Source organism: Suricata suricatta, chromosome 3 (assembly GCF_006229205.1).
Source record: "Suricata suricatta isolate VVHF042 chromosome 3, meerkat_22Aug2017_6uvM2_HiC, whole genome shotgun sequence".
Lineage (NCBI taxonomy): Eukaryota > Metazoa > Chordata > Mammalia > Carnivora > Herpestidae > Suricata > Suricata suricatta.
The window spans coordinates 150,351,292-150,373,432 of NC_043702.1; the positions used below are offsets into that span (position 1 = coordinate 150,351,292).

Sequence of the window (22,141 nt, forward strand, 5' to 3'; positions counted from 1 at the left end):
TCCCTCTCTCTCTCTCTGCCCCTCCCCCACTCATGCTCTGTCTCTCTGTCTCTCTCTCAAAAATAAAAAAATAAACACTAAAAAAGAAAATGATTTTTAAAAATCTCATAGAATGATTTGATTCTAATTCAGCTACATGCATGTATAGTTTTAATTATATATTTTAAAGAAATAAATAGAAAATAAGCAAATTGCCAAGTTGACCCAGATCTGATGAGGTGAGAGTGGGCTGTGAACCCTAGCCAGCTACCTCTAGAGCTGATGCCACAGCCACTATGCAATATGGCCTGTAAAATATCTACCTCCTAACGCTGTAAAAAGCAAGCGACTGATACATGCAAGAAATCCAGTGCTTAGAAAAGGAAAATTATTTTCTTTCTCCCATTGAGCCAGCTATGTGGACACTTCTGGTAAGGGGGGATCTTGCCCTAAAGTGCAGGCCTGGGGAGCTCTGGTGCTTTGAAGCACCTTCCTCTAAGTTTCCCAAGTGTCCCTCCAGTGCCTGGGACTGACTGGGATCAGTAGCATCATCTGGATGGAGTGCCTCAGTTTCCAGATTCTCCTCTTCAGAGAATTTTCCAATCCTGTATCTTCTCTTCCTCTCCGCACAGGGGTTGAGCAGACACCCCTAGAAGCTGCAGGTCTGGCTGCTCCAGGGTCATCCCGGGGCCTTATGGTCAGGCCCAGCTCCAGGAGGGTGCCCGACTTCATTCACTGGATTACAACAGGCCAGTCTGCCAGAATGGTGCTGAGAAAGAATTTTGAGTGAAATCAAATTGTTTGATACATGGGGTGGGGGTGGGGGTGCTGCAAAAGCATTTGCCCAAGGTCCCCTGATGCTGCTTTTAGGCCCTGCCATTTGGACCTTCTTCTGTTTCCCATAGTCTTTACCCAATAGTTCTGGTTGCAGGTCTCAAAGCAGCCAACTGAAGAGTTCAACATTTTGTCAGTTACGTGGAGGATTTTGTCTACCATCAGCGGTCACTTGTCCCTCCAGCAAGTATTTATGGAGCACCTGCTAGTGTGAGGGCTGGGAAAGCACGGCGACAGGATGTCTTCCTGCTCTCCCACCGCCCACAGGCTGGAGGGGAGACAGGCAGGCCGGTGGAAACAGAGGAGTGAAGGCAGTGATAGGGCAGGAGCTGTGGGAGCAGAAAAGGCAGTTGCATGTGGCCTCGAATTAGACCCCAGAGGGTGGCTGCGGAGGGAACTGTAGTTCAGGATGGGGGACAGGACTAGAAGCTACCAAGTCTAAGATTTTATGATTCCTCGGTTCAGATCTGTCCACTATTTCAGGTAATAACTGCGCTCAGGTCTCCGCCTGTGCCTGACACATTCTCCCTGTCGGACCCAGAAGGGACCTGAAGGGACCACCCAATCAACTTTTCAATGTTCGGTGGAGGAAAGTGAGGAAGTGTCTTGCTCTTGTGCGAGAATTAGTCACAGCTCCGGGACTAACACGGAGATCTCGGGCCTTCCAGTCGTCTGACTTCTTCCTCCCTATCTCACACTGGGGCAGGGCCTGAGCCCCCTTAGGGCAGAACAAAATCTCCTACTTTTAAACGACCACGTTAGCCCCAGCAGGAATCACAACTTTCCCACATCCCCAATTCGGGATCCAACAATTCTAACGACGAACGTCCCCCGAGAGTCTACCATAGGCAAGTCTCCCTGGGAACACAAGCTCTCGGACACATTTCTGCCTCCAAGAAGTCACACAGTCTGATGGTGGAGGGGCATATACAGGACAAAACGTGATACCGTGGGGGCTTCAATTATGATCATTTTCAAAGCCGGTGGGTAGGTGAGAAGAGAAAGGAGGAGCTTTTTTTTTTTTTTTTTTTTTTTTTTTAAGGCCCAGGGCCTGCGAACCGCTCCCCGACGCTCTGGGCGGGGCCCGAAGCATCTTCCCTCCTCCAGCGTCCAGGTCCCGGCTCTGAGCGCGGAGGGAGGGGCGCGAGGGCGCGCACGCAGGATGCCGGGGACGAGCCGGCCGCCCGGGGACGCGCACGGGCTGGTCTCTGCCCTAATGCGGCGGCTGGCGGCGAGAGGCGTTGCAGGGGACGCGGGGGAAGTGGCGGCGCCGGCGGCGGACAGCACCGACTGCGCCCAGGGACAGACCCCGAGCCCTCCGAGGTAGGCGGGCGCGGACACCGGAGACGTGGAGGTGGGGTAGAACGGGGGTCACGGAAACCCAACTAGCGACACCCCCTCGTTCCCGCCCTCCTCTGCCCGTCCCCATCCCCCGACCTGTCCCCATCCCCCTCTGCCCACATCCCCGTCCTTTCTCCTCCCCGCACCGTCACCTGCCCTGAATCCATCCTGTTCTGTGGATATCTGCACCCACCCCCGTTCAGCTCCCACCCCCCTGCCCACCCCAACAGCCTTTCATTGGCCGCATCCCCCCCCCCTTTTCTGCATCCTCGACCTCTTCCCCTTCCCTTCTGTCTCTGCCTCATCCACAACCCTGCTCTTATACCTGTTTACCTCCACACCCGCTCTGTATGAGCCCATCCGGTCCATCTTTCCAACCCGTCACGTCAGCCCCTCTCCTTGGCCTCCCTGTCCTGTCCCCACCTCATACTCCATCACTCCGGATGCCTGTTTCTCCATCTGCTCCCTGTTTCTATCCTCCCCAGGTCCCCCTGCACACCCTGTCCCAGCCCCTTCCCAGCTGCCTCTTGGTTTTCTCCAGCACCATACATAGTCCCTCTCAAGAAGCCCGTCTTCCCCCTTGGCTGTTAGCTGGCCTGCCACCCTTCTTTCACCTTTCTTTCTTGCCCTTCCTGGTACTCTATGTGGCCCCACAGCTTGTACCGAGCCCCCATCACCTGCCTTGGGGCCCTCCTTCCTGTTTGGAGAGGCCTAGGGCTCTGAAGGCGGTTGCAGAATCCACTTATAACCCCTTTCTGCGTGTTTGATTCAGTTCATGGCTTGGGAGTGAAGGAGGCTGGGGGTTTGTTGGCCTCTTACGCTCCTCCTCAGCCACCTCTTCCCCTGGCTGTTCAGGTTTGTTTCCTAGACGGACTGGGGGAGGGAATGCTAAGCATAGGAAATCTAGGTTGGACAAGAGGCAGGGGCCAAGGGAATGGCTGAGGGCCTCTTCCTGGTCTTGTTCTGAGCCCTGGGATGCAAAGGTCTGGGTGAAGAGCCCCACTGGAGGATTGCAGAATTTGGGATTTTGGAAAGAATTCTTCCTCGGCCTCCAAGTCAGCACTTTGGCACCAGGAGCTGTCATGAGTGTGGCCCATGGGCTGGACTGAGAGAGGGTGGAGTGCTGAATCACCTAGACTCTGGTCCCCATGGCAGCCCCTCTCCTGCCCTGAGCCAGGTTCTGCTCCTGATTCTTTTCTTGGCATTTGGCACTGGGGTGTGTGTGTGTGTATGTGTGTGTGCGTTGGACAGAGATGCTTCCTCCCTCAGTCTAGAGGAATGGATGACAGTGCCCCTTTCTAGCCTGTCTGTCTCCCTGGGATGAAGGCCTGGAATGTCTTCTCTACCCTTGGAACTGTGGTGAGCCCTGCTGGGGCCCAAGCAAATCTCCAGCAAGGGCAGACAGGCCTTCAAGACCGGTTGGGCAGAGTTCAGTTGTTTGTGTGGGTCCAGAGACCGGCAGGTTCAGAACCCACTGAGCTTGAGACATAAGGAGGAGAATCCCAGGGAGAATGTATGGAGAGTGGCAGCCCCTGGGCATAGGGACCATACCAGCTGTGGGAGTGGGGGGCAGGGGGAAGAAGGAAGGCAGAGACCTATCCTCCCCTCTGATTTGGGGATGATTGATCTGGTGGAATTGCACTGCAAGAAGAATCGAAGGGAATGGGTGGGGGGGGTCATTCTAACCTTTTGTTTTGACTGAGTTGGCACTTCTGTGTGTGTGTGTGTGTGTGTGTTGGGAAACTGATGGCTTTTCTTTTTCTTTTCTTTTTTCTTTTTTGAGTTGGCACTCCTGAGGGATTAATATCTCCTTCTTTGGAGTCAGCTGAAAGTGTGTTTGTGTGTGTGTGTATGCGTAGATACTGAGAAAGAATGAGACTGGCACAAATGAGGAAAGAGACTCGTTTGCATTTAACCCTACAAATCGTGTTTGCCCCTGAATCAGGGAATGACAGTCCGGTTCCTGTCGTGGGGACCTCAGCTAAATCCCCAAGGCTTAAACTGGAGGTCCAGAGCACATTGCTGATGGGCTCTGTCCCGTCTCCATGAGGATCCCTCACTTTAGAAATCCAAGTGTCTGGAGTCCAGCTCAGGAGCGACAACTCTGTACGAGACTGAGGCACTGCCTAGCAAGGGAGGGGATGCTTACGGCTAGGGGATGGCTGTCTAGCCTGCCCTCCGCCTCTTCTCCTTTCTGTGCCCCCTTCCATCATAGGGGGTGGGGTGGGAAGTTTCCCTAGGCATTTCCTGGTCTGGGGAGGAGGCATCACCTGGAGCTGCTGTGGAGAGCTGATTGGATTAAGGTTCTGACGTTGAAATGCTTGATTGGGGCTCAGGTTAAGTGAGGGTGTTGTGATAACAATGTACGTATTTTCTAGTTTTGTGCAATGAATCTCACCCCATGTCCTCATTTGACATCACAGAGGCTATGCAGAGATAAACTAAGGCACAAAGAAAGAGGAGCCAGCTCCCTGGAGAGCTGGAGCAAGATGTCGCTAGCTCCCTGTGGGCTGAAGCAGGCTGGCTCCTGGGGCTTTCTTTCAGGGGCACATTGAGGAAGTGGCTGCTATCTGGGGTGGGGGAGTTCTGGCTTAGATATCTGAGGGGGAGGTGCAGAGGAGGGTCCTGTCTCTGCAGTGACTGAGGGACAGAATTCCAAGCTCCCATCATGCTGTCATTGTGGCTTGTTCCCATCCCTTTGGACCACTCTCCTTCAAGACCATCCAAGAGCTGGGATGTGAAGATCATCACTTCATCTTTAGGGGGAAAAAACCCTTAGGAAACCAGAAGGGGAGAGACAGACACATTCAGTGCTCAGTCTGTTTGGTCTGGAGGCTGCAAGGAGAGGGAAGTGAGAGGAATGTAAGGCCAACCTCATACGTATTTATTTAGCAAATACTAATGAATTCTTGGAATGTGCTGCTGTGCTCAGTGTGGGATTGCAGAGAGGAAGAGTGAGACAGGGTCTGATCTCTCGGAGCTCCCAGTGTCATGGAGAGAAAGCCAAGTAAGCCACAAATACCATAGATAAGCGTGAGCGAGAACATCTGGACAAGGATGTTGGACAGCGCATCTTTCATTCCGGTGGTATCAGCCCCTTCTCCTCCAGAACCAGAAGAGGGCTGGATGATGTTACCCGGAATAGTAGGTCAGGGCTGGCCCGAAGTTGACTGTGAGGAGAAAAGGGTAGAAGAGGAGGTGAGATGCAAGGTGTTAGCAGATGCCTGGCTTTAGGGGGAACAGAGATGTTCCTTGTATAGCTGAACCTCCCTGGATGCTGCTGTAGCCTGATGAGGGGCACCCAGAAGGCACTCTGAGACAAGATCAAGACTACTTAGCTCTCCCATGTCCATCTCCTAAGCCCTTGTATTTTAGGGGCAAAGTGTGGTCTGGGTATGCTTAGAATGTTTAGAGGGAGTCAGAGGAAAAAATGCCTAGTGTCTGTTCTTCAGGAGCTCCTAGCTGATGGGGAAATAACAAGTACATGCATAGGTGCATGGTCGGAAATAAGAGAAGTAGAAATGTTGCAAGCTCTCATATGTGGGGAAGGGTCTTGGAGTTCTGGGGAGGTCAGAGTCAGGTGGGAGTCATCAGAGAAGTCCAGGTGGGGGAGGGGAGGTTGATGGTGAGCAGGGGAGGTTTTTGAAGTGATACCCTTGAGCACATGATGTCACCGTGAACATCATAATTGAACTGGGAAAGGGATGTAAGACTAGAGACCCTCACCCTTATCTGTCTGAGGAGCACCCTTCTTTCCCACATACCTCATTTAGTTCATTTCATTAGTGGGTCCTGAGTCTGTGCTAGGTGTTGGGTGTATAGGTTGGCTTGGAGAGACAGAAATGAAAACAAATTAAAATTCAGTACAAGAAATGCAGTAACGGAGGGTAGATGAGTCCTTAGCATTGTAGGAGCATCGCTAAGGGATCATGGTGGGCAGAGACCTCAGTGATTATCCCCTTACTTTGGCCAGAGCATCTTGATGTCAGGCTTTTGAGCATTTATTCAAAATACCAGCTACAGCCCAGACCTAGCTGCAAGGACAGATGTTGGATGCATATGGCCTGGTCCTTGGGACTGCAGGGGGTGGGGGTGGGGCTCTGGGAGCTCATGGCTATGCTGCGTGCTTGAGTAGGCACTTCCAAAGCTTTGCTGACTTGAGGGATCAGTCAGATTGTGCCAGCCAACTTGAGAACTCCTGGGCCATCCTTCTGTCTTAGGTCTTGAGACAAGCCAAGAGGAATACAAGTGTCATAATATAATATTCATAGTTAGAGATTGCTTGCTCGGTGTTAGGTACTCTACTATGTGCTTTATATACATCATTTTATTTAATCTTTGTAAGGGTTAACCTAAGAAAGAAGTATCATTAGGATCCCGGTTGTATAGATAAGAAAGCAGGCTCGGAAAGGTTATTGTTTAAGATTGTAGAGCAGGGAAGTTGCAGAGCTAGAATTTGACATCAAAGCCCATGCACCTCTCCTCTGTATTATGCTAAGCTCCCCCTACCCCTGTGGAAATATAAAAAAACTGGGGTGTTTTATTCTACTTGCCCAAGGGTCTCTAGGAAAATCTGTTCGGAAGGCTCAGTTAGCATCACATTTGGGTCCTTCTGAAGGATACAGAAACATGGTTCCTGATTTCAAATAGGGAAATAAATGGAAACATATGATAACTCTTAGGAATAATATAAGACAGCATATAATGAAGTCTTCAGACCCTGGATGGTAAACCCCCGGAGGCAGGAGTGATCCCTCAGTATGACTGTTGGAGTCAGGGAGGTGATAAGCACAGTAGAAACTCCTCAGCCTTTGAGGTCAGACAGACTTAAGTTCAAATCTTGTTTCTTCAATTTACTAGACGAAGAGCTGTAGTTTCTCCGTCTGTATCATAGGGATATTAATGTGAATCTTGCAGAGCTGTTGCAAGGATTAAATGTGATAAGGCAGTGAAGGCCCAGCAGAGTACCTGGCTGGTAATAAATACTCATGAAATGCGAGCTGCTCCTCACAGAGGAGGTGGGGATGGAGCTGAGTTTTGAAGAATTGGTAGAATTGGTAGAAGAGGAGAGTAATCTAGTTGAGGGAACCTGGGAAAGAAGTAATCTGCCTCATCCGGCCTGTTCTCTCCAGGTCCTTGCAGTAAAGTCTTACAGGGAAAGAACAACATCATGAAAAGCCTGAGGGGCTTATGTTTTACTTCTGGCTCCATCTTTAGCAGAACTTAAATGTGTTTCTCTCTCTGTAAAACTAGAAGATTGCTTGGTGTCTCTTGTCCCAGAAGCTCATGTCTCTGGAATTTATGTCATTGATTAATTTCCTGTCATGCCTTGAAAAAGTTAGAGGGTCCAGGGTGTGGTGGGCTCATCCTTTCAGGCTGTCCTCATCCCCTCCTCGCTCCTACAGCTCCCTTCTCTGGGCAGCAGCTGCCTGAGCATCTGCCTTCTCCTCCTTCACCTGCTCCTCCACACTCATCCCCTCCCGGGCTGGGCCAGCCCCTCCTGAAAGGCCTCCCTGGCAGCCCCTCTCCCCGTCTTTATGATGCTAATCGTGTTGTTAATTTTTCTGAGATGCAGAAAGAAAGCCCCAATCTGTTCTAATGAATTTAATTAGAGAGGGGCTTGGAGGGTTTCAGAACCTCTTACCAGGATCACAATAAACAGAGTTAACGAGATAAACAGCCTGGGATCAGTGGCTCAGGGATAGGAAGGGAAGATTTCCTCCTCAGTCCTAGAAAGAGGAAAGCCCCCTGGCACCCAAAGTTGGAGGAAGACTGTGAGCTGTTTTCTGTCATGTGGGCTTCCTTTTGGGCTGTTTCTGTTGGCACCACCCAGTCCCATGTATGTAACCTCACACCTAGCTACCCTTCATTGGCAGATGGACCTCTGGAGAAGGTCCTGTCATTGTCATCATTATCACCCAATATTTGTTGAGCACCTGCTGTGTGTGTAAAGAGTACTGCACCATCTTCTGGAGCAATGGGGAGGCTCATGGGACCCTGTCTCCACCCTAAAGTAGAAAGGAGATGGATGTTCAAATATAAGAAACATCTGCTAATTCCAGACAGTAAATGCTAGAAGGCTGGCAGGAGATGGTATTGGGCTTGCGTGATCCAGAAAAGCCCCTTGCAAGAGGAAGTGCTTGAGGTCTTGGGATACCAAGACTTGAAGACTTACTAATCAGAGCTCCTGGAGTAAGAGCAGGAATGGGCAGCAGATCTTTGAGTCGGGATGAATAAATGGCATGGCTTGGGTGGTAGACGTGTGTAATTCCTCAGCGAAGGCTATGTCTGGAGCAACATACTGAGATGTAATTGTAGAGGACCCTGAGTGCTGGAGTCTTTACCCTTCTAACCCGGTTGTATTGGAGTTTCCCTGCTTTCTTTCTCTGAAAACTTAGGATGGCCAGCTTGGGGAAGGGCCTAAAACAGGATGGGCTTTGTGCTGAGCACACTGTCCTGGATTGCGTTTAGGCTAATAATGGTGGTGGATTGCCCAGATGCTAAGTTTTGTTCTCTGATCTTGTGATTTTCTGGGATGAGAGTTTATGGCTGGCAGAGCAATTCCAAGGACTTTTCCCAGAGAGTGTTCTCTCCTTCTTTACTGATGCTGGCCAATTTGCTTTGGCAGTAGCAGTTTTTGCAAGTATTTGTGGAATCTTCCAGTTCCAGTCTCCGTGAGTTTCATAACTTGTCTCTTTATATTACTAAGAGTTCTCTGAGTGTGTGTGTGTGCACATGTATCTGTGCTTGTGTGTGCATGTTGCCTATGTTAGTGAAATTTTTCTGACTACATTCTGATTCTAGTTCGATCTTTATTTGCAACACAAAAGTTGTCAAAATTTCTGGCCCTTAATTTTTCCATGTACAAAAGAGGAAGAATCATCTTTATATCTTACTGTGTGTGGATGCATAAGCTGAATGCTTTGAGAATAGGATTTGATGGTTTTTTTTTATTTTTGAGAGAGAGAGAGAGACAGCATGAGCAGGGGAGGGTCAGAGAGAGAGGGAAACACAGAATCCGAAGCAGGCTCCAGGCTCTGCGCTGTCAGCACACAGCCCAATGTGGGGCTCAAATCCACGAACCGTGAGATCATGACCTGAGCCAAAGCCGGATGCTTAACCGACTGAGCCACCCAGGTGCCCCGAGAATAGGATTTTAAACACCAGGAGGTATTATAATATCATTTTGACAAGAAGTGTAATATTGAGGTGACGTTTTAAGTCACTTCTCCCTCCCCCTTGGAACTTCTACCTGTGAGATTAGCCAGAGTTTTATTTGGCGGCATCACCAAAGATTGTGTCTTTTGTTCTTTTCCAGAGTCTGTCTGGGCTTATGCATAATTAGTGGTGAAGCTAACACTGCTGTCAGGTGTTGGTTGACCTGTACGTGGGTGTTTATATGAGAGACATTGTTATAATACCCATTGTGTGGTGTTTTTCCACATTTGGTAGTGACATGTTCTTTGTGAAGGAAAATGCTTTGAGGCCACAGGCAATTTTCCTATGCTGACGTAGGCGAGGACAGAAATTAGATCTCTTTCTGATCATCATCACACACTGGGTGGAATTGAAGGCTTTGGGACACATGTTGGGAATGAAACAAGAGTTCCCTCACTGACCCAAGCCCTGGGCTGTGCCTTGTTTATAAATATATATATTTGTTGCACCTGCAGTCAGTCTTCAAAGGCTCTACTGTTTGCATAGCACACTTCCAGGGGTCTTCTTGTTTTGAAAGAATCCCTAATGTCATAGATTTTTAAAGATGGTCTAGTCCAATATCATTATTTTGCTGATCAAGAAACAGACTCAGAAGGGTTACATATTTTGCTTGTGGCTGCATGGCTAGTTGCTGGCAGAGGTAGTTCTTCCAAATACTGGACCAGCAGGAACATTAAAAATTACATATAAACCTAGTAATTGTGCAAGAGGATAAGTCATTACATTTCCTAAAGCATTGTCTAAACCAATAATGCTTTGGGATATCAGAGAAGAGAGAAAATTAATACAGACTAAAGTCCTTTGGGAAGGCTTTGAAGAGAAGTGGGGGCTGGTTTGGGGCTCTAGGGATGGACCTAGCTAAGTAGGATTTGAATAGATAGATGTAAGGAAATGGGCCTTTCTGGTGGGGGAAGGGAACATAATCAAAGGTTTACAGGAGGGAAGCTGGGGTCTGGCATTGAACTGGCCAGGCTGGAGCATGGAAGGTATAGCTGCCCGGATGGGCTGGGGCCACACTGCAGAGAATCTGGACTCTGGCTAAGTAGTCGGACTTTTTCTGGGAATTGGTGAGGAGCATTTGGAGCTTCTTGACTGAGCTTGCTCAGTGTCTGGGGTGGTGTCTGAGAAGTTGTTCCTTCTGAAGGGATGTTTGGGAAAAGGGGAATGCTGAAATTTTTCTTGGGTGCTGCCAGGGAGCTTGCTGCTGTCCAGGGTGCTGACCTGCCCTCCGAAAGACTTTTCTCCCCAGATGAGAAGGTAAAGACCAAGAATGTTTAGAGTCACCTAGCAGGGTCTAAAAAACAGTTCTGGCTATGACTAGGTAGTGTGTGGGCTTTCTGGCATCAGCCTGGTTTACAGCATCTGACTTTGCAGTCCTTGTAATGAAAGCAAAACTATGGATCGGGGGAGCAAGTATCACCTTCTTAAAAAGACCGTGTGTGAGCACATAAGCATGCTAAAATGACCCAATTTGTAGCCTTGTAAATTTTGCCTTGGAGTCTTTGTATTTGCATGAGAATCTCAGGACATTTCCTCTTTCACTGTGAAAATACACTCCCTGTACTCAACATCTCAGAGTACCTGAAAACTCTCCAGCAAACATGGAGAGATGGAAAGAGCAACAGAAGTTCCCAGAGTACCCTACTCATTAGTTCAAATGAAACATTTAAATGCTCAATATTAGTGCTGTCTAGTAGAGCTTTCTGTAATGATAGGTATGTCCTATATCTGCACTGTCCAACATGGTAGCACTAAACACATGGCTCATGAGCGCTTGAGATGTGGCTAATGTGAGAACTGAATTTTTAATTTTATTTAATTTTAATGGCCATGGGTGACTAGTGGGTGACTGTATTGGGCTACACAGTTCTATAGTCAGAACCTTTGAGGGGTTCCTGGGTGACTCGGTTGAGCATCTGATTCTTGATTTCGGTTCAGGTCATGATCTCATGATTGGTGAGGTTGAGCCCTGTGTGAGGCTCTGCCTTGACAGTGTGGAGCCTGCTGGGGCTTCTCTTTCTTCCCCCCTTTCACTGCCTTTCTCTTTCTTTCAAAAATAAACAAATAAACATTAAAAAAAAGAACTCTTGGGCATCTGGATCACTCAGTCAGTTAAGTGTCTGACTTCAGCTCAGGTCATGATCTCATGGTTCATGGGTTCAAGCCCCACATTGGGCTGCACTGACAACATGGAGCCAGCTTTGGATTCTCTGTCTTCTGTCTGCCATTCCCTCACTCATCTTCTTTCTCTCTTTCTCAAAAAAGTAAACATTAAAAAATAAAAAGAACCCTTGACGTTTGCCACTTTACCCTTATTTATTGATATTTCATACCTAAACGTCTTTGACATGGAGAAAAGTGGACTTTTGAATGGGGGAGAGTTTGATACATTGCTGGGAAAGACCCATGCTAGATCTGACTGGAAGTCTGCTTCTGGATTTTGCCCTGGCTTTCTTATTATCACAATGAGAACAACTCTACATGATGTACTGTGGTTTTCCTGTTAAGAGCAGAGAGCATGCTCCTTAGATTCTGGCTGATGTCCCAGGAACTTGGTCCAGAACTTTTTGGAGTCTTGAACGGGCAAGTAATGTGATGTGTATGGCTTAGGAAACCTGGCTATAGGGTGAGGTGGCAGACAGATAATGTACTAGTATGTTGGATATTTGTCAGCATCTAGAAGAAGTTTCTGGTCTTGATCCATCTCCCCTTCTAACTCTAGGCATCTTTATATCCTGTTTATCTAATTTCGTGGACATGGCCCAGGATGGGGGGTACGGGTAAGCAATAGAAGTACCAGAGGGGGGAAAAATGCTTTAGAATGCCAATCAGTAAGTAATAATAACCTGTCGGAAGACTTGAGTAGAATATACCCATTGTTTTGGCACATGCTGGTTTCCATAAGCATGCCTAACCTTATCACAAACATGCTTCATTTCCTTGGGTCTCTGGTCTTAGGCTTAGCACATACAAATGTGATTTCCTAAACCAGAGCGCATGCTTTTTGAAGATGTGCCTTAGAGTTTTCTTGTTTTCTCCTGTAGAATGTCAATGTGCTGATAGTAATCCTTAATAAACGCCTACTAGTGAGTAGCTCTTTGTTAGCCTGGAGCTATGCGTTTGACTCCTAGAAAATGTGTGCACATGAATACAAATAATATTTATTGAGCCCCTGCTGGGCGTGAGTCTCTGTACTTGGTACTGTGGGCAGTGACAAAGGAGGAGCAGGATGGTAGCTCTTAGTCTAATGAGAGAGCAAAGGCAGGCACGTGTGAAAACAACACACATGCACACAAATGATAGAAACAAAGACAGAAGTGGTAGCAGGGATGCGGAGCTGGGAGTGGGTTGCAGGAAGCCGGCAGGGGCCGGATCTTGTGTGTCTCTTTGTCTGGCCTTCTCTTGAGGATTCCCTTCTTCACAAGGCATAGCTGGTACCAGCCACCTCCACGCCTGCAGGGACAGTGCTGCCTTTATGGTTGGCAGGGCAGCTCGATGTCTCACTGGGGCTGGACTGAGGCAGCCCTGTCCTGAGCTTGCCTCTTTCTTAAAGAGCCCTCAGGAAGGGGGAGAGTGACTGTGTGGAAGGGGAAGAAACTCCTTTTTCTTCTGGTCACTGAAATGGTGACAAGGTCTAGCTCTCACACTTCCTTCTAGCCACAGAAAAGAGCTTGTTGGGACTTTAGCAGCTCTTGTACACAGAGCCCCATGGTGCAGGCCCAGGTGCAGCACTGGGGGTGACAGGAAAAGCCTGAGGCCCCCCTGCTTTACCCTCAAGGAGTGTGCGCTGCCTGGCTGGGAGCAGGTGGGCTGTACCTCCCAGCTGGGGCTGGGGTGGGGGCACTTTTTGGGTTGACTCACTGGAAAGAGCCTGTGCTTTTCCCTCCTCTGTGAGCACACAAGTCACCTAGGATCTTGTTTAAGTGCAGAGGCAGAATGATTAGATCTGGATTGGGCCTGAGAATCTGCATTCCTTACCAGCCCCCAGGTAATGCTGATACTGCCGGTCAGCAAACCACACTCTGATTGGCAAGACCCTATATGTGGGTTCTCAACCTGGAAACTTTTTAGTCTCACGTGGGGAGATTTTAAAATATGCTGATGCAGGGACCCACTCTATATCCAAATAATTCATAATCTCTGAGAATTGGATCAAGGCACCAGAATGTTTTAAAAGCCCCCTACATGATTCTGACATACAGCCAAGGCTGAGAACCATTGGTTTTCTGGAAGATTTTCCTCCTCCCTCTAATATGCTCTTCACTTGGCTATGCCTTCCTTTTAAGAAAAAATTTTTTAATGTCTTTATTTTATTCTGAGAGACGGAGACAGAAAGTGATCAGGGGCGGGGCAGAAAGAGAGGGAGACACCGAATCCGAAGTAGGCTCCAGGCTCTGAGCTGTCAGCACAGAGCCCTACACAGGGCTTAAACCCACGTACTGTGAGATCATGACCTGAGCCGAAGTCGGACGCTTAACCGACTGAGCTACCCAGGTTGCCCCATGGCTATGCCTTCCTTAGCCCAAGAAACTGTACGTGCCTCAAGAGCAGAGAATGTCTTATATCAGATTGCCAGTCCGCATGTGGGTGGTCGGCTCAGCTGGAAACAGCATGATGTATCACCATCTATCACTCTGGACACTGCTCCCATGGATGTACCATCAGCCGTGAGGGATCCAAGAATGTGGCTGGCTTAGAGCAGGCCAGTTCTACTCTTGGAGTGACAAGTCAAAGTAGACATCCAGTCCTGGAACCATGCCTGGAACCAAGTAAACTTTCGGGAAATCTATATTGAATGGATGATTATTCCAGTGTTTAATGGCAGAAAGGGTACTGGATTAAGGATCTGAAGACCAGAGGGATTAGGAGTCTAATGGGACTTGGGCGAATTATTTAACCTTCTTTAGCTTTGACTTTCTCAGTTGTAAAATGAGAATAATAATGCCAAGTTAACAGGGCTATTTGAATAGAAAGTAATGTAGGAAAAAAGGCTCTGTAAATGCTAGTTTTAGACAGACAAGTGATTGTGTAATAATTCAGTTTTAAAGTGGTGGAACTAAGCTGTAGGTATTGGTTCCAACTCTTGGTCTAGCAGACCCTGCTTTGGCCCACCATGTGTGCCTCTGTCTACAGAACAGCAAGACGGCTCAGGGAGGTGCCACTGACTGGGCACCACCTCTGTATCAGGGACTATGCTAGATGTTTGACTTGTCATCTCATTGATTCATCACAGCCCTTGGACAAGGGGTTATGATCCTGATTACACTGAGAAAATGGGAGCTCAGAATAGGAACCAGCTTGCCACAAGGACATAGAGGACAGCTCTATGTGGCAGAGCTGGGATTGGATCCAATTCCAGAGTCTCTTATTCCTGACTCATTACCCCATAGGCAGCTCTGGGTTCCAGCACAGCCTGATGGTTCCTTGGTTTGAGGGGCTTCCTTGTCTGGGGGTCCCTTGTTTTGAAGAATGAGATAGAGATAAGAGGTTGGGTGTCACAGAAACTCCAGTCTTCCATGAGAGAATGTCATAGTCGATGGCATCAGAGCTTTCTGACTCTTGGCCAACACTGCACTATAGAGTCACTGCTCAGTGTCTGCCTCAAGGCCCCAACGCCTTCTCTTAGAGGAGAATCACCATCTGCCCCCATGGTCTCGTCCCTGCTTGATAGAGCCACTGAACCCAGCTCTTATCTGTTTTGCCTACCTATATTTACCTTTCATTCTGGTACTAAAAGAAAACGGAAAGACAAAAAGAGGACAATTTCATGAGCCTCTCCTCATCCACAGGTGTAATGTCAGCAGGATATTCTCATCACCTGGTGCTAGTGCTCCCATCCTGGGGTGGGGGTGGGGCTGGTGGGGTGGGGAGGACCCATCTCAGCACAGAGAGGAGATCCCATGTCTGCTGTCTTCCTGCCCGCCTCTCTAGCTTCAGCGATGCTGCTGTGATAACAAGGACGCTTCCTGGCAGAAGTCAGTCTGGCTAAGCTGTTCAAAAAAGAGAGGAGAGGGGCTGATTTGCATAGTTCGACCAGCTACAGAGGGATCCACCTCCTCCAAGTGCTCGTCTGTGTGTTCCTGGAAGAGTTCTTTAACGCAGGGCATTATCAGGTGTTGGCTGAAACGGACTGAATCCATACTGGGGAAAGAGAACTAGATAGGGAACACTGAGTGACTTCACAGGCACTGCAAATATGCCATGGGGGGCTTTGGATATAAATATCTAATGCCCCTCACTGAGATGTGACTAACTCTCTGTTCATGCATTCATCCTCTTGCTGGGTTCTAATCTGGCTGCTTTCTCTCATAGATATTCCGTGAAATTCTGTGCTGGGATATTACTTTCCTGTATCAGCGCCAGTACTACATCGTCCAGAACTTTCTTAAGCTTTATGAATTGTTCAGAGTTTAGTTTTAAGCCCAGAGTGTATATCCACTGTGTTGCTTCAGTATTTTTTCCGCTTAATCTCCATTTATTTTTTAAGCCATTTTGGCTTTTTTTCCCCTCTCTTTTTTCTCTTTGAGTGTCCCCAGGGTTTTCTGTGTCTGAGAACTGTGCTTCCTGTCTGTGGTGCTGCGTGATCAACCTGCTGCCTGTTTGGGAGGATAAACATTACCAGTTAGGCCTGGGCTAAAAATGAATCCCTGGTCGCCTGGAAGGCTGGCTACCAATGATGCCTTGTAACGCCATGAAGTACCCCATCCGACTGCAGAGATCTGGGGTCTTAGTGCTTTATCTTTTCACTCAAAAGACTATGAATGCTGTGTGGCTGGGCCTGACAGGAAGGTTCTAGCAGGCTGGTGTGAGAGTGGGGTCAGGGTCTAGATCAAGTGCTGGCCCCATTCTGAGTCAGATTGGGAAAACCTTCTCTGAACTTATCCCTCTGGGTTCTTTGTGTTCTTAAACCTTGTGAAATAAGGAGAGAGCTCTCAGGTGACACCCTAAAATGTTGCAGCTGGGGCTTCTCAGAGCAAGAATGCTTTGTTTCTCAACGGGCTGGTGACATCATCCGGGGTCTGCCCAGATGCTGGCATATCAGGGATAGATCAAAATAGGCCAATGACTACTAAGAGATGGCTAAAGATACCGCCGGCTTGAGTATGTTTGCTCCTGATCAACTGTCTGCCTCTTCCCCTTTCTTCCCCAGGTTTATTTTTTCCAATTCCCACTGTGGAATGCCCAAGGGCAGAAGGGGAAAAGAGCACAAGAAATCTAGTTTTCTATTCACTAGCTGTGTGACCTTTGGCAAATGACTTCAATCCTCCCAACTTTTCATCTGCAAACTCACAAAAATGAGTTAAGTGGTGCTTTCCCTGCATGGAGTTGTTAGAATGAAATTAGATAATGCACCTTTGCCCAGAGCCTGCCAGGTAAGAAGTGGCCCATGAAAGTGAGCTCTTGATACCTCCCACCCCCCTTCCTTATAGTAGCTTCATGCCCTGTCTTATTTAAGTACCCCTAACATCTTGGGTGAGCAATAGAAAATATCTTTGAACCTCAGAAGGGTGCTCAGTTGTGTGTCAGGTACTGTGAGAATTACAGGGAGAGGAAGTGGCAGTCTTTGCTGGTACTGTAGTTGTACTTGGCATTCTACGTGACAAAGCACGCACCCATGCATGGTGAACATAGCTAACTACACCCAGTCATAGAGAATAGATGGGTGGCTCTAACCATAAAGCTCTTGCAGTTTGGCAGAAGGAGTTCATTTAATCTATGGTAACCTAGACAATTTCAAGGAGGAGATTTGGAGTAGAACCTTGAAAGATGGAGCTCTTACTCTTTCTGTGCTCCAGCAAGTTTGAGTGCCTCTATGGAGTGCCTCCAAATGCAGAGGGGGTGGGGAGCGGGAATTAGGAAGAAATGGACTGTCTTGTTATCCTCAAGACCAAATTTCCTCATTTTTGTGCTGGCCACACCCACAGGGAAAATGGGTGGCAGGGAAGAAGGGCTCAGAGATGGTGAGGAAGCCAACACAATGTTAATCAGCAAAACAGAAGTAGATATGAGATGCGTATCTCAGGCCAGGGAATGTGAATCCATTTCTCATATAAGCCATTTTGGTCCCCTTGTCTTCCTCTGATCTAACTGTGTCCTTATCATACCCCTGGCCACACCAAGTTACTACATCACTACCAGGCAATATATCATTTCCAGGTGAGGAAATCAAATCACAGAGAGTTGGGTGGCCAGTTGAGGAAGAGGCATGAATTAGGGCAGAGCCAAGACCTCCTGACTCTTGGCCTATGGATTTCAAGTCTAGCTTTCTCATGGACTTCTGTGACTCACGTCTCAGCTGGTGTCTACCATGAGGCAGCCCTGAATCCCTGGGTGGGGGATGAAGAGCTCTCCACCCAACACAAGACCTCTTCCAGTTCAAGCAACTTTGGTCCAGAGTACCATGTGACCATCACTGCACACTGCCAGCACTGGCTGGGTTTCAAGTCCTAGTCTCAACAGTCACGGGACTTGGTGGCCAGGCCTGGGAAGAGCCCATTGTCTTCTTGCATCATCACTGGTTGTGTGACTGCTGGCTAGCGCACTTGTTCATTTTCTATTTGTTTTGTATAGGCTGCTCTGAGCCCTATATTCAGGCACAGCTGGGTAGCTGGCACCTGGTCAACCTTTGCCCCAGTCTATCCTGATGGAAGACCCCTCGCTCTGTGTGTGTGTGTGTGTGTGTGTGTGTGTGAGAGAGAGAAACAGAAGATGGAGAAAGGAAGGTATATAGCTTCCTGAAATAATAAGAGACCTCTTTCTCCAGTGGGACCTGGTTCTGGGTTGAGAGAACCAGGACAGATATGTAGCTATCTTTTAGGAGCACCTGTGGGTTTCTTCTTGTGGACATGTGTAAGTGGACCATGGTTAGGCAGCCTGATCAGCAGTGGGAGGACAGGAGGTATACTGTGCTCTAGGCACAAGTGGCCCATGACCTCTCCCATCCCTGGCTCTTGTCATAGCCGCAGCGGTAAAGAAGAGCAGGGCTAGGATAATGGCAGATTTTCAGAGCCTACTATATACTAGGCAACGTGCTATGGGCTTTTTAACACTTCACTTATGATGTATTTTCAGTACCCTGGTTTTACAGGAACGTGAAGCCCATGTACTTGAGTGGCTTTTTCCTGAGATCTCTCAGCTCATGAGCTGTGCAGTTAGGGCTTCAATTCAGATCCTCCTGATTCCAATCAGGTTTCATCTGATAGAGCTCTTAACCTCTGTGCTGTTGTGAATGCTGAGAGGATCCTTCCACAAACTCCACTGTAACTCTGGGTAGAGACCCTATTCCCTCCTGCTGGAGTAAGAAATACTCAGGTCTGAGCAGCTGATAGATTCCTTGGTTATGAGGAAGCCCTTTAGTATCTCATGAGATTCTTAGAAGTCTGAGCTTGGGAGACTTTGGGACCTAGTTATGTCAGGTCTCTCATTTTTCATAAGAGGAAATGAAGGCCAAGGAAGGGTCTCACTCAGGACTGTGCAAGAAACCAATGGCAAAGCCAGGAGCAGAACCCAGCTTACCTGCCGGTAGCGAGGAATTTCTTACCACCTGTCTTCTTGTAGAATAACTTTGCCGCCCATGCCTCAAAGTCATTTACCCAAGATGCCAGTGTGAGATGGGATGGAAGAAGGAGGGCCAGGCCAAATTCTTGTTTTACTGCTGACTGGCTTTGGGCTGCATAGGCAGCGGGGCGTCCCCACTGGCCCTTTCCCCGAGAATTCACCAGCCTCCATTCCTTTTTGTCTCCTCACCCACTGGTGCTCCTGTGAAGTCCAGGGGTTGTAGAGGACTTGACTCCCTCCTTCCACTCCCCACCCCTTCTACCCATTCTTTCTAGAAAATCCTGCAAACCCAGCAGGTTACAAGGAAAGTTCATGGGATCTCCAGGGGCAGAGGAATTCAGCTGCATTAGTCACAGTTAGGATGTGATAAGAACATGAATTCAAAGATGGGGTGGAGGGCAATTTAGGGTCTGAGGGACTTGCCTCTGACTCTGCCTTTGTCTTCCCAAGAACCCACTGGACACAGTGATAATTTCCCCATTTCCCAGAGGGACACACTGAGACTCAGAGGGAAGAATTCATCCTCTCCCTGCCACCTACTTTTGGCTGGGAACTAACACTGCCCCTTAGAAGGTCACCAGGGACTAAGTGAGTTGGAAGCAGTTCCCTTTGCCATTACTTTTTTGGTAATTTTTATTAAAGTCAAACATATAGTAAAGTACACTTGACTATATTTTTCCCCTTAAACATTAGTTTTCTGGTTATAAAGGAAAAAGTTGGAAAATTTGAAAAAACAAAAACAAAAGAAAACTCCACAGACAAGAACACCAGATCATCTGGGAATGGCAACCATTGAGATTTTACCTGTGTGTTTTCAGTTGATCTTGTTCCGATTTGAGTGTGTTGTTAAGTCTGGTTTAGGGGACTGAGAGGGTAAGGATGGGAGAGGGGGGTCGCAGAGGGTCCTTTGCCCCTTCCTAGGATGTGTTTCACTGCTGCCAGGCTACAGCCCAGCTTCTGACCCTTCACCCACAACTTAGAAACACTATCACTCTTGCCCTGACTGCTAATAAGTCAAATAATCAGTGATAACACCGTGCAGGCCATTATTTATTGAACAGCCTGCATTGTTCACAACACAAAAGTCGGGTCCGACACGTTGGGATGAGAGTCCTGGAGTGCCTGGGGGCAGGCGTGTCCCCCGGGAGACCAGCTGGCCCAGGGAAATGCTGTGTGCTTGCACACATCTGAATTGGTGTCTGCCTCCGGCCTGCTTCTTAGGTTCCTATTCTGGGCCTATAAACGAGGCTCGGAGGGATGGCCGCCACTGACGGGGAAGATATGGCCTTATTCCTGGCCGCATTTGTGTCTGAGCCTCCCTACTGAGATCTGCAGGGCATGGAATCATCTGATGTGAACCACGCAGAGGAGCGTTTGTTGTCGTCATTGTGAAGGTGATCATCATGTCCTTATATAGGCCGGGCCAGAAACTGTCAGAGATGCAACAGAGACGGGCTAGGCTGTGATGCTCAGACTTTAGCCTGTGTTTGAGTCCCCTGGAGGGCCTCCTGGAACAAGGTCCTGGGCCCCATCACTGTCTGAGTCTCGAGGTCTGGGGTGGGCCCAAGGATATGCATTTCTGACAATTCCCAGGTGATGCCACTCTTGCTGGTTCAGGGCCCACACCTGGAGAACCACGGAATCAAGTGACTTTTGTAAGCAGGGGCCTGCTCTGCTCTGAATGTTTATATCCCTGCAAAATTTGTATGTTGAAAATCTAATGCCTGAGGTGATGGTATTCAGAAGGTGAGGCCTCTGGGAGATGAGGAGGTCATGTGGGCAGAGCCCTCATTCATGGGATAATTGCAGTTACAAAGGAGACCCAGGGGGGCAGGTCCCCCCTTCTAGCAAGTGAGGACACTGTGAGAAGTCTGCAGTCTGCAGCTCAGAAGAGGCCCCTTGCAGAAGCCAATCACGCTGGTGCCCTGATCTTGGACTCCAAACCTCCGGAACCATGAGAAATAAATTTCTCTTGGTTCCAAGCCACCTAGTCTGGCGTTTCGTTCTAGCAGTCCAAACAGACTAGCACAGGGCCTGAGGGAAAATAATAATGGCCTTAATAGTGTTTGGTTTCAGAGCTGGGATCAAACCCAGGGCTCTTGATGCCCAGCCCAGGGCTCCAGACATACTGTCCATATCCTGGTCCCCTGTTCTCTGGCGATTGCCAGCAGCTGGATGGTAAGGGATAGTTTTCTTGACAGATTGAAAGTGTCCCAACTTTATGGAAAGGGAGGGACAAAAGAAGGAACTGTACGACGTGGGACGGGGGCGCCAAGAGCACAGATCCTGAGCCCGCTACGACCTCCTCCATGTATTCATCCGTGGGTCGTTTACTGTGTTTCTCCCGTGAGGAAAGAGCCGTGCCGGCCCGGGCTGGGGTAACCAGGCAAAGAGGACACGGTCCGACTTCTAGGGTCCTCTTCCCATCTCATTCTTACCATTCTTCGAATGGGCTCGGGTGCACAGAGAGAGGAGAGTGCCCAGCCCCCCGCATACCAACCCTTGCTCTGTTCTGACTTGCCAGGTCACCTCCCCGCAAGGTGACCTCCTCTCTAGGCCTCAGTTTCTTCATTAGAAAACTCAGCGCATCCCTGAGTGAGGGGATGGTTACATAAGACTCCTCTCCCAGCCTGTGATTCTAAAGCTCTGGGGGGGTTTCCAAGGGCTAAAATGGCATCTGACTTCAGCTCAACTGAATACTACCTTTATTCCATTTTTCCTTCCTTAATATGAAACAGACGGGGGCTCTCCTAGCGTGTGAGGTATGAGGCATTCCTGGAGCCCGGGTGGTAGGCCATGTGCCAAACACAGGCAACTGCCTGCAGAGGTGGTTTTGGCCTCTTGGTTTTAATTTGCTTTTCTTCTTAGCCATCTATTGTTTAATTTATCCATGGGGAGCCATGAATGGAGATAGGAGACATATGGAACCGTATAGAGTTAACGAGGAGCACAATGATAATAATAATAATCCTGCAAATTTGCCTGAGCGTGATGGTTACCAGATTGTATTCGCTGGACCAGAATTTTTATATAGCACGTCAAGATGTTTCTAGTATTCAAAAAGGTGATAATTATACTGAAAGTAGATTTTCATTCACTGGCATTAAACACGATCTACACGGGTAGCAGAGAAGCACGCGGAAATCAGTCCGAACGCTTCTCTCTTTTACAAAGAAAATTTAAAACTTAGAAAGGACCAAGGATAAGAATT

The 22,141-nt window shown here is 48.4% G+C and overlaps 1 protein-coding gene across 17 annotated transcripts in view; it reads left to right on the plus strand.

Annotated features, from left to right (window-relative positions):
• Nucleotides 1-1,850: 1,850 nt before the first annotated feature.
• NFASC (neurofascin) overlaps nt 1,851-22,141 on the plus strand; it is a 181,820-nt gene continuing 161,529 nt past the window's right edge. For all 17 annotated transcript variants that reach the window (XM_029935553.1, XM_029935559.1, XM_029935558.1 and 14 more), the window contains exon 1: nt 1,851-2,136. In XM_029935553.1, the coding sequence (XP_029791413.1) occupies nt 1,976-2,136 (161 nt within the window). In that variant the 5' untranslated portion in view covers nt 1,851-1,975. The remainder of the gene's footprint in view (nt 2,137-22,141) is intronic.